General features: G+C 56.2%; 1 protein-coding gene across 4 annotated transcripts in view; it reads left to right on the plus strand.

The window, feature by feature from the left end:
• The window catches only part of SUFU (SUFU negative regulator of hedgehog signaling), a 115,282-nt gene extending 101,149 nt beyond the window's left edge, over window positions 1-14,133 (plus strand). For 2 of the 4 annotated variants that reach the window (XM_045878713.3, XM_045878714.3), the window contains exons 11-12: window positions 8,509-8,577; window positions 10,960-14,133. In XM_045878713.3, the coding sequence (XP_045734669.1) occupies window positions 8,509-8,577; window positions 10,960-11,049 (159 nt within the window). In that variant the 3' untranslated portion in view covers window positions 11,050-14,133. Of the gene's footprint in view, window positions 1-5,468; window positions 6,427-8,508; window positions 8,578-10,959 lie in introns of those variants that run through there. The other 2 variants (XM_064595225.1, XM_054508362.2) reach the window with 2 other exon arrangements.
• Window positions 14,134-14,366: the final 233 nt, after the last annotated feature.

Genomic DNA, 14,366 nt, shown 5'->3' on the forward strand with positions numbered 1-14,366 from the left:
CCTAGAAAATGGACATGTGGGCCTGGCCTGGGGCTGGGATGGGCAGGCTTCAGCAGACAGCCTCCCCACTCCCTTCATCTAATCGTTCTCCGATTCCTCCTAATGGAAACCCAGCTTTTCTGCACAGAAACCTGCTGGCTTGTCCAGAACACTTTGTCCTTCCTTTGCTCTTCTGGCTGGAGCACAGCTTCACAGCCACTGCCAAGTGGGGTGCTCGGGCCTGAGAGCCACAGGCCTCCTTCCAGCCCCCACCCTGTCCCAGGTCTCCAACGGGTACTTGGCCGGTCCGGCGCTCTCCCAGATGTATTAGGGGAACGACATCCCTTTTTCTTTGTTTGTTGGAGGTGTGAGAGGAAGAACACTGTACCTTACCTCTCTCAGGAGTATCAAGAAAGGGGATCTGACCCTAATCCAGAAATTGACTGTGCCTTGTTTGTGGTGTGTAGAGGGGTAGTTATAGTAGAGGGGAAGGGAATTATGCTGGTTTTGTGGGTTTAAGCCAGTCTGGGGGGTCTGTGAAGCATACTTACTGGTAATGTGGGCATGTATGTGTGTGTGTGTGTGAGAGAGAGAGAGAGAGAGAGAGAGAGCTTGCAGCTGAATTTCTCCTCCTTCAGGCCTCTCCCCCCACCCCCGCCCCGCCAAATACTAACCCTTAATTAAAAGAAACAGCAAACAAAGGACACCAACCACACTCCTCAGACGAGTGAGGTAGAAATGGAAGCTAGTGCTTTAGGAATATTGTGTTCCATAAATTATCTTGCCTTTTTCCACTGTTGTTATTACATTGTTTCATAACAAAATTACTTTGAACCATAAAGTTATAAATACGTTTTAAAAGTCCCACTTGGTAACATTAGATTTCTGTCCATGTGGTGTTGGTAGTTACTGTAATGTTTGAAACTAGCCCCACACAAGTGGAAAGAGCCTCCCCACCAGCCCCAGCTATGTCCCAGGAAGGCCAGGCTGCCTCTGTGTAGAGGAGGGCTGCCTGTTACCTGGGCAGAGCTGGCAAGGAAGGGGGAGGTGGGCACCCAGTGGGAGAACCCAGCATTCCCTGAGAGTCAAGAGTTCCCAGGTCATCATTCCCAGTAGGTGACTGTGCTCACAGGTCTCAGAAGTGTCCTCAGATAGCATTTATGTGTATTGAAGGTTCAAGCACATGTTCTTGGGAAAGTAGGGACCAGGGTCTCCCCAAACTCAAGAAGAAATCCCCGCCCCCCCCCCCCCCCCCCGCCGTTACATCTTATATCTTCACCTCTGAACCTATCCTTGGAGTCTTGCCATCCTTGGAACACCTTCCTACCCTGAGGAGGGGGTGGTCACCATCTCTATTCTCAGCAGCCCAGGAGCCCTGGCCCCCAGAGAACTCAGCAGATGTCATGTTGCCCCTTCGTGCCCCCAGAGTTCTGAATCCAACCCCAGTCCCAGAGCCCCTTATCCCAGGCCCACTCCCGTCACCCTTGGGCAGCCCCTCAGGCTGCTGAAGCACTGGGCAGGGCCCCTCCCTTGCGCTGTTGCCCGGGAACCCGAGCGGTGGGAACCAGCCGCTGGCCTCGGCATGTTTCAATAAAGTTGCTATGCTGGGAGCTGCTTAATCAAAGGCCTGTGTTATGGGCTCATTAGTGTGGTCCACCACGGGCCAGCTCACAGGGGAGCTCCCAGGAAGGCTGGCTGGGGCCCCGCTCCCCCAAGCATGCACCCTCACTCACAGAGGGGTTTCTCAGGCCCTTTCCAAGGAGCCCTGGGAAACCCTCCTCAGCCATGGAGCCAACACCCACAGCAGCCCTCCTCCCTTGCCCCCAAAGCAGTCAGCATTTTCTGCTTCTGACTGCCAGCCCATCTTCCCCTTTAGGGTCTTGCCACTGTGGTCACAGGCAGCTCCCTAGCTTGTGGGAACCTGGGCTTATAATTACTTATGGGCCTCTAGGGCTCCCTCTGGGGCTGCTTGTCTCCCAGGAGTCTACAGGACCTCTTGGAGGCCTGGGGTTAGGCTCATCACCAAGGAGGGGCCATTCCACTGGACCAACAAGGGCCCCAGGCCCCTCTGGAGGCAGTCCCCCAACATGGAGGGGACTGACCTCCCCCTACCCCCGCAGGAATCTCTTGCTCAAATTCCCAGGATCAAGGGTATCTCCTTGGGCCCTGTGTACCACACCTGTTGGGGACAGAGGAGTAGGAAGGAGCTGAATAGAGCAGGCCCAAGAATGTGAAGAGCTTGACTTCTGTTTTCTTGGCTGCTACTTGAATGCTCCCTGTTGATCCCAGCTGAATGGGGAGGGGCTGGGATGACTTTCTTACATCAGCCTCACCAGCTTTGGAAGCCCTCGATCCCAGCCTTGGCACCTTGTTCTGGCTACCAGCCCAGGCCTGTTATCTCTTGGGGAAAAGGCACGGCAAAGACACCCCGCATGAGAGAAGAGTGACAAAGGAGAAGGTGAGGGAATCTGGGACCTCACTGGAGTGTGTGGAGTGGCCCCCCACACACCCACCTTCTCCTGGTCCTGCCCTCCCCTCCCCCCATCTTTCCAGCCCCAGAGAAATCCAGGCCCCAGCACACAGAAAGGCAGGGCCATCTGCAGCTCCAGGGTAAGCTCAGCGGACCCTCCCTGCCTCCTGGAGGAGCTGGGGAGGCAGGGATCCTGCTCCAATTCTATAGGCTTCGCAGTCTCCGGAGGTCAACACCTTGATTCCATCTGCCCTACCATCTGCTGTTTCCGTCCTCGTCCTCATGGAGATTGTAAAGCCTGTCAGCCAACTCCAGAGCTTTGCAGGAGGGTCTTCAGATCCTGGGGGAGGCCTGCCAGCCATCCTCTCTTGCACACCTTCCCCCAGCATTCCATATCCCAGTAGCTTTAACAAGCCTCTCTCCCTTGAGTCTGTCAACACCGGGCTGTTAGTCTTCTGAGCAGGATCCCAGCCCAGAGCTGAGTCATTAGCCCAGCCCAGAGCTGAGTTGTTCATCGGTTCATCCGTCCCCAGCCAGGGTTGACCTGAAGTGGGAGAAGTCGGCCCTAGAGGTCACGTGGGGGTCACATCACCAAATATGAGAACATTTTTTTAAGCCCTGCAATGCTTTCTCAGCTGTGTGGTGTCTGACAGCTCGCCCAGGTGGCGCGCCACCCCCCCCTTCCCAGCCATTCCCCACCCAGCCCTGATGGGAGGCTTCGGGCTTGGGAGAAGATGCCCAGCTGCTGTTCCGAGTGGGCTCACCACTCCAGGCCAAGTTTGGGAATCACTGCTGGGCTCTCATCCTAGCCCAGTGGCTGACTCACCACTGTCCTCTGGACAAGTCCCCGCCTTCTCCTGTCCCCATCCACCCATTTGGATGTTGTGTGGAAGACACCTGGCAGTCCCGGGCCCAGGCCCTGAGCAGTCCCTCTGCAGTGCCTCTACGGCTTCTCCTTCCGCTGGGGGGCTGGCCACAACTGTTCTCCCCGGAGACCTTCGCTTGGGCTGTCACGGGGCCTCACTGTCCGGGGGTGCACCCAGTTAGGGTTTAAATCCCCCCACTGTGCCTGGGGAGAAGACCATGATGGCCCGCTGTGCCCTCACCAGCCAGCAACCAGAGCAGCAGGAGTTTGAGCCTGCTCCTGGCCACCAAAGCCAACTTCTCACCACCCACTGAGAACAGGAAATGAGTGTATGCCCCGCACACCTCTGCCCCCAAGCCTGGGGGGTCTCCAAGCTGTTTTCTGGCTTTCGGCTGGCCTGTTGGAGTCGGGGGGACACAGACCGGACTGCATCCTAGTCCTGCCCCCTCCTTGGCCATCGTGGGCGCCAGAGCAGTCCCTTGGCAGGCCCCACCCTATAAACAACACATTTCCGCCTCTGAAAGAAGGAAAGAGAAGGAAAAAGAAAGCCAGACTTGTTGGGAAGCAAGAACAACGTGTCAACATGAAGGGCAAACAGGGCCCCGGACAAAGTGTGGACTGTCATATCGAGGGGGAGGAGGGGGCATTGTCAGCGCCGTTTGCAGACTCAGAATTAGCACCCACCACAGACATTGGAGTCAGGTCCGCAGCAGGCTCCTGCCCTCAGCACAGCAGAACCTGCCCAGGGCAGGCATCCCGAAAGATCACTTTTCGGGTTCCTTCCAGAACCTGCTGGGGCCTGGGGAATTGGGAGATTGTTGACAACCCCCCCCCCTCCAATCACCCACCAACCAGGTTGTCCCTAAGGCACCTGGTGTGAGCACCTTGGAAAAGGCTGCTGGTCTGGATTCCAAGCCACCCTCTGACCAAGAGTGGAGGTTAGGGGTGGGGAGCAGGGGGCCACTGTTCCCCTCACAGCTTGGCCAGTTAGATGGTGGTGAAGCTGCAGCCACCGACTCACCCCTGTTGGTTAAGCCTGTGCCCAAACCCCATCCCCCTGTGTGAGCCTGAGTGTTCCCCACCCCATGATCTCCTGGGATGCCTCAAAAATGCAGACACCTTGGCCTTGCCAGAGTACTCGGATTCAGAAGTTCTGAATGGCATCTCCATAGTTTCAAAAGCTTCCCAGGGGAGTTAGCTGCTCACTAGAGAGCCTCCTCCCTGCAAGGGCTGCTTGTGCACAAACATAAGCGTTGATGCCCAGCTCTTGGTGAGTGCAGACATTACTGAGTGCACTTGTCATTTTCCGTATTATTAGTTATTTCTGTTGCTGTTTTCTGGGCTAGAGTAACTGTTGCCTTATGTATGCATTCACTAAGCTGGCCTGGGCATGTGCCTCACTGTTCCCACTTGGACACCATCTTTGGGCATGGTTTGCCTTCCTTTCCAATTGGCCATCTTGGTTTTTGAGCTACTGGGTGTCAGTGATGCTCAGGGTTCCAGCCCTCTTGAGCTGAGCAGATTGTTCCTCTTGAGGAAAAATGTGTGGCTGGTGGGGGTTGGGATGGCTGGTCTTCCAGGCCATTGGTAGAAGCCAAAGTCAGGGCGCCTGGGTGGCTCAGTTGGTTAAGCGACTGCCTTCAGCTCAGGTCATGATCCTGGAGTCCCGGGATCGAGTCCCGCATCGGGCTCCCTGCTCAGCGGGGGGTCTGCTTCTCCCTCTGATCCCCTTCCCTCTCGTGCTCTCTGTCTCTCATTCTCTCTCTCTCAAATAAATAAATAAAATCTTTAAAAAAGAAGCCAAAGTCACCTTCACCTCCCGCAACAGAGGAGAGAGAAGAGTTAGCCCTGAGTATACAAGGCTTCTAGAATTGGGGTGTTTTCCCCAGACCCGAGGAAAAGCGTATCCTCTACCATAGTGAGGTCAGATCACTGTTCTAAAGTCCAGGAGCCTTATCTCCTCTCAACACCTGCTCGTCTGCAAAATGGGGATGATAGTTAGCTCCTCTGCAGGCCCGCCAGGAGGGCTCAGTGAAATGGTACCGCTCAAGCCCTTCACCCAGTGCCCGGCGCCTGGAGGAGGCGCTGCTTCGGCTGGAGGTGGTGTCACCATTCCTACTGGCATCGTAACCCTCCTGTTATTATTTGTGGCAGAGCCAGGCAGCCCCGTGGGGACCCAGTGAGCTTCCAGCGCCTCAAGCCCCAGACTGCACCGGCTTTTCCCACAGTTGCATCACAACGGCGCGTCTGTTGCTCAGGAGAGCGCCCAGGAGCCGCTCCGTCACAGTTGTCTATCTCCAGTGTCCTGTTGATAAGATCTGTTCACATTCTCAGCTCCAGGTCTGAAATATACAAAGAACAGGGCCTGTTTGTTCAATCCAAGCTTCTAAGGTTTAACTCCCAAAGGAAATTAAATTAGACGCCTGGAGCTATGACAGTCTGTCGTGTTTCTTTGCAGGGAATGTCACCCTTAATATCATGCAGATCTTGTGTATAATTTTCTCTGTTTAATTCTTTTAAAATAATGTGAAGTTTCCAGCAGGAACCAGCAAATCACCAAAAGTGAAAATTGAGGCGCCACCAGGGTTTGTCCCCTTTTCTGGTCTTGCCATCCTCTCCCCCAGCTGAGTATAAAACGAGTCCACACCCAGATGGCGCACTAGCTTGGTGCGGTTCTGCTGACAGTCACCATAACGCACCCTCTCTCCACCACCTATCCCAGACCTGTGTCAGAGGAACTGGCTTGGGGCTGAGCTCAGTGTTAGTGGGGTTGTCTTGCCCCTTGTTGAAAAACAGCGCTTCGGTGTCTCACTGGGTGGTCGCAGTCTCTGTGAACCCTCCCCTCCACCTCAGCCCCGCGCTACAGTCCCAGGCCTATTTACCTTCCTGGCAGAAAGTCCCTCCCTCCGAATTATTTGTGGGTTAGAAATCAGCGCAGCCTAGCCCGGCCTGGAGCCACTGTAATATAATTGGGTTTTAGGTATGCTTGTGTTTGTGCTAGCATTTGCAGAGATGGCAGTGAGCCCCGGAAATGCCAAAAATATGAATGTGACTTTTGTGCTACTGAAGCCGACTGGTGATAACTGGTAGGGAAACTCTGGACTGTGCGGGGCGGGGGAGGGGGGGAACCCTGGGATAAGAGGAGGAGCCAAGGCTCTGGCAGTGGGAAGACTGGGGTATGATGGGGAAAGAGTCACTGGAGTCTGGGAAAAGGATCACCCAGTCCCACCTGGGGGCACTTGGAGGAAGAATGGGGGCGGGAGGGGGCCCCCTCGGGTGGGCATTTCCCTAGACTGACTTTGCCTGTCTAAATCTTGTCTCTATCCTCACTGGAGGCCTGAGCTCCTCAAACAGAAAAAAACTTGGGTGAGATGGGGGCCAGTGGTCAGAGCTATTTTGTTGCTGACTGTGGGCTTGCAGCCTGGAAAGGAGACGTCCTTTGGCTCCCTGTCAACCAAGGGAGGGTGCGTGTCCAGGTAGAGCATGGACTGCTTTCATGCCTGTGTCCCTGGGGCCCCACCCAGGGCCGGGCCTAGCAGAGGCACCTAGGGCATGCCGTGGAATTCGGTAGATTGGTGGGCACATGAGCGGAAGAGTGAATAAAGGCGTCAGTGCTGTGGCGGGAAGAGCCCTGGGTGTGGCGGCTGCACTTCAGGCACTACTCTAGAGTCCAGATAGGTCTGGGACATGGTCTTATCTCAGCCGCTCACAAGCCATGTGACACTGGGCGTATTACATAACCTGTCTGTGCCTCAGTTTCCTCATCTCGGAGGAGACTCAAGGAGATAAGATACATGAGCAGTCAGCACAGAGCCTGGTATGGTGGTGGTTTGCTCACCCGGGCTTCTCATTCCTTGCTCCCGCCTCCACCCCATCAACTTCCTTCCTTTGGAGTCCTCCATCCCATGTGGTCTCCAGCGACCCCACTTGCTGCTCTTCTGCTCTCCCGTGCCATTTCACTTCATCTCACAAGCTGACTATATTCCAGATATATATATATATATATATATATATTCCGATATATGTGTATATATACACACACACACACACATACTCCACTTACCGGAGTGGACAACTACCAGGGGAAACCTGAGGAGTATTTTCTCAAGTTCTTGATCCCCATCCTTCTAGAGGGGTTTCCCTCAGCAGAGTCATTCACCTTGGTCTTCACCCCATTGTCTGTCTTCCTCTGTGCCTCCCCTGGGGCATTCAAAGTTTGCTGGAGGAGGCAAAGCAGAGGCAGGTGGAGCCACAGCCTGGGGGCGTATAGAAGGGTCTTGTGCCAAGGCCAGGAAGCCCCATGGGTCAGCACAGGGAGGAGAAGGGTGGAGGAAACGGGTCAGCTTGGGAAGAGGAAAGACACCCTCAGCCTGGGCCCGGTGTGGTGCAGGCCTGGTGTGAGCTTGTCCTGACTCCGCACAGCGAGCCTGAGCAGAGGAGCCAGTTGGGAAAATGGCCCATCAGGTTGAGGAAGGCCCGTGAGGGTAGGGCTTGTGCCAGCTGAATAGCGGGGCCAGGCTGTCCTAGACATCAAAGTATGAAGTGACAAGGCATCAGACTAGAACAGTGAAGTGGGACAGCCGGGAAGTTGTGAAGAACTCAGCGGGTTGAGTTGACTTGAGAGCCCCCTTTCCATCTGTAAAATGAGAGAGGGTGGTGCACAGTCTCCAAATTCTCCAGCTCAGACATTCTTGGATATACCTTCTGGGGCATTTCCAGATTCCAGACAAGGCCTGTATTCCAAATCCAAACAGATTCCTTTTGTCCTACCAAGTCGGGAGTGAGGGGGAACTTGGGAGCCCGGCTGGGCACGGGGCATGTTGGTGATCACTCTCGCCCAGCCGCCCACTTCTCCCTGCCCCTCCACTGCACTGCAGCATGCCGGAGGCCCAGACTGCCCAGCCCGTATCCCTTCTGGGGACCAGCACTACATTCTCTCCAGATATCCCCCCCTTGCTTCCCCATCGTCCTCTGACACCCTTCCTTCCCTGCCCTGGTCCCTGCGGGATTGCAGGCAGGTTGGGGGGGTGGGGGAGAATGCCAGTCTGAGATAGGCTTCCAGCACTTCCATCTGTCCCTAGAACAGGCTCACAGCTCCTCCGTGGCTAGAAGAAAGATCCATGGCTTGGCAGTTGGCAAAAAGACCATATATTAAAAAATAATAATAAACGCTTGTCTTGTGCCTTCTTCCCAGATTCTGTTGACTGAAGAGTTTGTAGAGAAAATGTTGGAGGACTTAGAAGATTTGACTTCTCCAGAGGAAGTAAGCCTGTTTCATTCTAACAGCGGCTTCCAGTCTCTAGGAGCCCATGTGTATCTTTCGGTCTGTCAGTCTCTGAGGTGTGGGGATGGGCTGGAGAGGAGCCCCTGCAGATGTGAAGCAGCTTCATTTCTGCCCCCTCTCCCCACCCCAGCCATCATAAGGACACCCAGCCAGTTGTCTGAATCGGCAGCTTCCGAGAAGCTCACTGCCGGGGCAGCTAGGGCCTTTGGGCTAGTAGTTCTTCCCCAGCCCCTGCTGTTCCCTGGCAGGTTCCGAACAGAAAGCCCACACCCGCTGCCAGAGAATATTCCACTGGGGAGTTCTGGTGGCAGTGAGGGACTCCTGCTCTTGCCTCAGGCCACCCAGGAGCCGGCCTCCTTCCTCGCTTCTCCAGCCAGGAGCTCTCCCCTCTTGGTCTGCCCCTTCCAGCCTGAGACCCTGGCCGGCCAGGTGGGAGCTTGTGCCTTTCTTGGCTACTCATCTGGGGTACAGGAATGGAGCCCATAATCCCCTTTGTTTTTCTTCCTTGTTCCTGGCATCCTCATTTGCAGGGACTTACCTCATCCTGGAAAGTCCCTTCCCCTCCCCCGGCCTCCTACTAAGCAGCACCCCAGTGGGATCTGAGCCTTCCTGGCCTCAATGCCCCATAGGTTAGTGGAACATTAGCAACCTAGCCAGGCCTCTGGAGAGCTCTTCTGGGCCCTCCCCTGCCTGTGGCAGAGACGGACAGACCCTTCCATTGCCCTTTCTGCCAGGAAGCATGTTTGGGGGAGAGCTCCTTCAGCTCCCAGGGGCCAGCCTTTCAAGCCAGAGGGAGGCCACGTTGGAGCTAGCTTCCAGCCAGGCCTGGAGCGAACAGTTGCCGGGGCTTCCAGGGCCGCATCAGCCGGGACATGGTGGCCTCCATCACCCACCAGGTGGAAGAGAGCCCACAGGGTGAGCCTGTCCTGTCCAGGTCTCCAGGTGGACAGCAACTCCTCAGAGCCTGTGGTCACCTCTGTCCTCTGGGATGTGGCTTGAGAAGTTAACTCGTTTACACATTCCAAAGCCACCCGTCCCCCGTGTGTGCCAGCCAGTCAACCCCCACGAGTCACTGGTCCCTGAGGCCTGGCTCCTATTGAGTCAGCCCAGAGCCAGCTACCCAGAAGCGCTTCCGGAGAGACCGCGTCGCACGGGGCGGTGCCCGTCGCACGGGGTGGTGCGGCGCCAGACTGTAGCTTTGAGCCTGGGTGTTGAGGAGGTGGGAGGGGGACTGTCCAGGCAGGAGGGACAGGAGCCAGGGGGAGCTCAGGAAAGTAGGTCACTAAAAATGACTTTTTTTTTTTGGTTCTCTGTCCAGAGGCTGTCCCCACAGCCAGCTCCACTCTCCACTTTGGTCCTGGCTCGGACAAGTCTCCCATCAGAGGGAGGGAGACGGGGCCAGCCACTTCCAGCCCCAGCTCCAGGCAGGCCGAGGGCCCTGTTCTTTCCTCCTTTCCAGCCTGGCCTGACTTCTCACCTAGCCCCGGGACAGTAGGAGTCATAAAAGGCAGACCCTGTTTTCAAGTCAGTGAGCATCTAGGGAGCACACCAGCTGTGGGCCGGAGGAAGTGAGATCCATCAGCCTCTTTCCCCCACCCCAGACAGAAGCCTGAGACGCAGAACTGTCAGCAAATCCGTGATCCCTGGGCTCGGGTAGGAAGAGCCTGGGCTCTCGTTGGCCACCACTGGCACCATGCTCACGGTGGTGACCCTGAGAAACAGACGAGCTTGAACAGAGGGGAGCAGGATGGGGATGCACCAGGCCCAAGAAATCACCGCCAGCCACACTTGTCCTGCTCCTCTCCTCCCACTGAGGCCAAGCCAGGGCCTCCTTCCCTTTGGACCCTTTGGCAAAGGCCACAGAGGGCAGGTTCTGGGGTCCTTCTGCACCAGCCCCTGCAAGAGAAGCCATGGCAGGGACAGGACCACAGAGTTCCAGACCTCAAGCCACTTCCCTGAAGCATCTACACCCTCCCACCCTGCCCCCATCCCCCAGCCCCAGGGCCTCAGGGAGCAGATTCCTTACATGCTTGTGGCCGGAGGCAGAACCAAGGAAGTGAGCTGGAGGGAGGTCAGCACAGTCAAGAAAGAGTTAGAAAACATGCCTCCTCCAACCCCAGTTAATTATTGGCAGGGCAAGGGGAAAGAAGGGGTCACCGAACTCCAGCAGCTTAACCTCAGCCACCCACCTGGGAATAGCATTTGCGATTGAAGCCAGGCAACCGGTGGCCTCTCTTGCCCCCAGCACCTGGGGGACGGGACGCGGGTGAGGGCCCTGGGCTCTCTGTAGGCAGTCGGGACAGAAGGCCGGGAGTGGTGCTAATTGTGTGCACTCTGGCTCTGTGCTTGCTCCCTCCACAGTTCAAACTTCCCAAAGAGTACAGCTGGCCGGAAAAGAAGCTCAAAGTCTCCATTCTTCCCGACGTGGTGTTCGACAGTCCCCTGCACTAGCCTGGGCTGGGCCCTGCAGGGGCCAAGGGAGAGCCCAGCTGTTCCCGGGTGACTCCCAGTGCACCAACTGCGGACGCGCGATCCCCACAAATGAAAGGACACGCCTGAGGAGGGCTGTGCAGCCTCCGCACGGCCTCACCTGAAGCTCAGGGGCCTCCCCCGCCGCCCCGAGCCGGCCAAGCCCCCGGGGCTGGGAGCGGGCAAATGCAAACGTCCCCCTCCTGCTGCTTCCTCGTGGTTTGAGATGTGACTCTGGACCTTTGATGGTGTGCCCTTAGGTGGAGACCGGCCTCACTGTCATCTCTCCCCTGCCCGCTCCAGCAGGAGGGAGTGGAGTGGCCGTGGCGCGCACGGCCCAGCTCTGCTGTGGGAAGCCTTTGCTAGGCCACGGAACAATTCCTCCGATGGTGTTTGGTTTTCTTCCTCCTTATTTTATTTTGTCGAAACCGGATGGTATTTTATTGGTCTTCAAAGATGTCCAGAAGCCGTGTATATAATGTTTTTTAAACAGAACTTTATTCGCAGATGAACTTTCTCATTCTCTCAGACGAGGGCCTGGGGCTGTTTCCCCCTGAGCCACCACCAGAGAAGGTGCCGGGGTTCAGTTCGCCTGCCAGCCCAGGACCCCGGAGGAGCCAGCTTCACAGAGAGGCTTATTTCTTCCCAGCGGGGCCTGGTGGAGCTTGGGGCAGGGGGAGAGCTGAGCTCTGGCCCCATGCAGGCTTCGGCCCGTTTAGCCAGCTGGGGCCAGGAGAAGGTGCTGCTGGTTCTAAAGCGGACTAGGCCCCTGGCAAAATTCCAGGACCACCAGGGTCTCAGAGACTTGGTAGCCCCAGCCTCATCTTCTGGGCCTTGTCCACCTGACCAGGCCTGCCTGAGAGAAGGTGAGGCCCAGCACCTTGTAGACCATCCCCACCTGCCACTCAGGGCCTAGGTCTCCAGCTCTTTGACCACTCCTGTCCCATTTCCTCCTCCCCTGGGCCTCCCAGCCTCCAGGCTGCAGGACTCTGGCATATTAAAAATGGAAAAATCAACCTCTCACCATGTCCTTCACTTTGATTTTGCAAATACCACACTCTGCTGCCCTCATCCTCCCTGCGTCCATTCGTTTCTTGTCTTTCATTTTCATTCCCCGTTCTCCATATCATTCCCCATGCCTCTTTTCCTGCATCCTGGTCTCCCCCAGTCCCTTGCCCCACTACTGCAGATCTCATGGTCTTCCTCCCAGGAATAGACCTATCTCTGGCCCGTGGATTTGGGGTTCCTCTTGGGTTGTCTCCCACTTCTGACCTGGAATCAACAAGCCCCTTCGTGCCCTCTCACCCCTGACTCTAGGGACTGCTATTTCAGGCCTTTCCAAAGCAAGGTCCTTTGGCCTGTCACGGGCCTCATAGGGCCATGCACTGCCCCGTCTGCACCCGCCACACACATGGCCACTACAACAGGGCCCCAGGTGGCCCATGCAGGACGCCTCTGATGAGAGACTCAGCCAAAGAGCTGCCTCCAGGGGTCATGAGGGCAGTGGCCAGGCTCTCCAGGGAGCAAGATTTGGACTTCCAAGGGGCCACTAGGCCCTGGCCGCTTCTCTGCACACACCCTCAGGGCTACCCAGTTAACTCCATCAAACTCAGAGCTTCAAGGTGGATCAGCCTGGGAGACTGGGAGAGAGAGGCTCCAGGCCTCCACCAACGAAGATGGAAGCTCCTCTGGACCTGATGTTGGGCGCAGCTGTGCCTTCTGCTCCAAGGACTTTTCCAAAAGGACATTTTCTGGCCTCTGCCCACCACAGCACCTCTGCCTTTGAAGCTCTTGTCATCTAATGTTTCATGGCCGGAGAGGCGTCATTAGCTTGTCTCCTTTCCGTGCCACCCTGGCCCACCACTCCACAAATTCTTTCTTTCTGGGGACCTGCCTCTGCCTGTCTGCTTTGGCTGATGGGGAGGAAGGTATTTTCTGAGCTAAGCTTTGTTATCAGTACGGGAGGCAGGCGGGAAGCCGGTGAGCTCTGAGACAGTGAGCCCATGAAGCCTGTGGCCCCTTCCTGCCCCATGATGCCAGCCACCTCCAAGGCATCCACCATCTCTGACCAGGCCTTCCAGAGGTTTCTCTGGGAGGGGGCTCTCCACTGAGCTTCTGTCTGGTGAGAGGGGACCCTCACTGAAGACCAAGTGAGGCCGACCCCGTAGCGTGCCCGGCATAGCACTTGGCGTACAGTGGGTACTCACTAAATGTACCGCTTCCTTCCCTCCCTGCGGCACTTCGGGAGCCCTGACACAATAAGTCCGGGAGGTAAGAAGCCTCCCTCCTAAATCTGCCTCTTCCTCGTGGCTTCCTTGTGGCTTGCCCAGTCCCACCCCCCCCCTCCAGATCCCTGTGGCTCAAGCTTCTGAGAGGACGGGGCTCCCCTGTACGTACACACGGCAGACTCTTGGACTCCTCAGGTCCCGTGTGGGCTGCAGGTGGGCTGCAGCCCCAGCTGTCATTCTGCGGGGGTAGAGTGGCTCATGCAAGGTCTCAGGTCTGGCCAGGGACCTGGTCCCTCTTCCTGCCCTTCTCTTCCTCTTCCAAAGGTAAGGCTTCAGGGCAGGGACTAGGAAGCCTTGGGGAGAGTCTAAAGGGCTAGAGCATTTTTAAAAATGCACACAGGGTCTTGGGGCTGGGTTTTGAGATTGAGTTGAGAGCAGGGAAAAAAAACCCCAAAGGTTGGTGCCCCTGTGGGGCAGACCAGTAGAGAACTCCCTTGACGGTATTTTTTTATCCAGTTGTCTTTCCTCTCTGGCTTCCAGGTCCTCCGCGCCAGGTAAGGTGCCTGGGTCCCTGTTACAAGTCAGGAGCCCTGTAGAGAGAGCCCTCCTTTTGTACAAGTACCTGAATGCTGCAATGAGCAGACTTTTGTAAAATTTTATATTAGTTTCTAATGTCGACTGCGACTCGGTTCCTGGGGGCTGCAGCCAGCCTGGGACTTTTGTAAGAATTTTTGGGTGACTCACTTAGATGTTGTTTCCTTCTTGCTCCCTCTTCCTCTGTGTAATCTAAGTGCATTAAACATATTTGCAGAAGTGCCTGGATCTTGTGCTCCTTTTTGGATGCCTGGAGTAGGGGAGCAGCAAGCCTGGCAGAGGGGTGGGTTGGACTCAGCCACTTAGAAGAAACCGGGATGGGGGAAGGGCCCCCGAAGACTGTTGTCAGGAGTGGAGGGGGTGTCAAGGAGCAGGATCACGCAGCTGGTGACTCTAGAGTCATGCAGAAATGACTTTGCAGGCTCCCTTTCACTGCTCTTGAATTCCTCTAGGGTCATGGGGGATGTAGGAGCAAGA

Source organism: Mirounga angustirostris, unplaced genomic scaffold (assembly GCF_029215605.1).
Source record: "Mirounga angustirostris isolate CCGP_5_RB_7025 unplaced genomic scaffold, mMirAng1.0.hap1 SCAF_6, whole genome shotgun sequence".
Taxonomy (NCBI): domain Eukaryota; kingdom Metazoa; phylum Chordata; class Mammalia; order Carnivora; family Phocidae; genus Mirounga; species Mirounga angustirostris.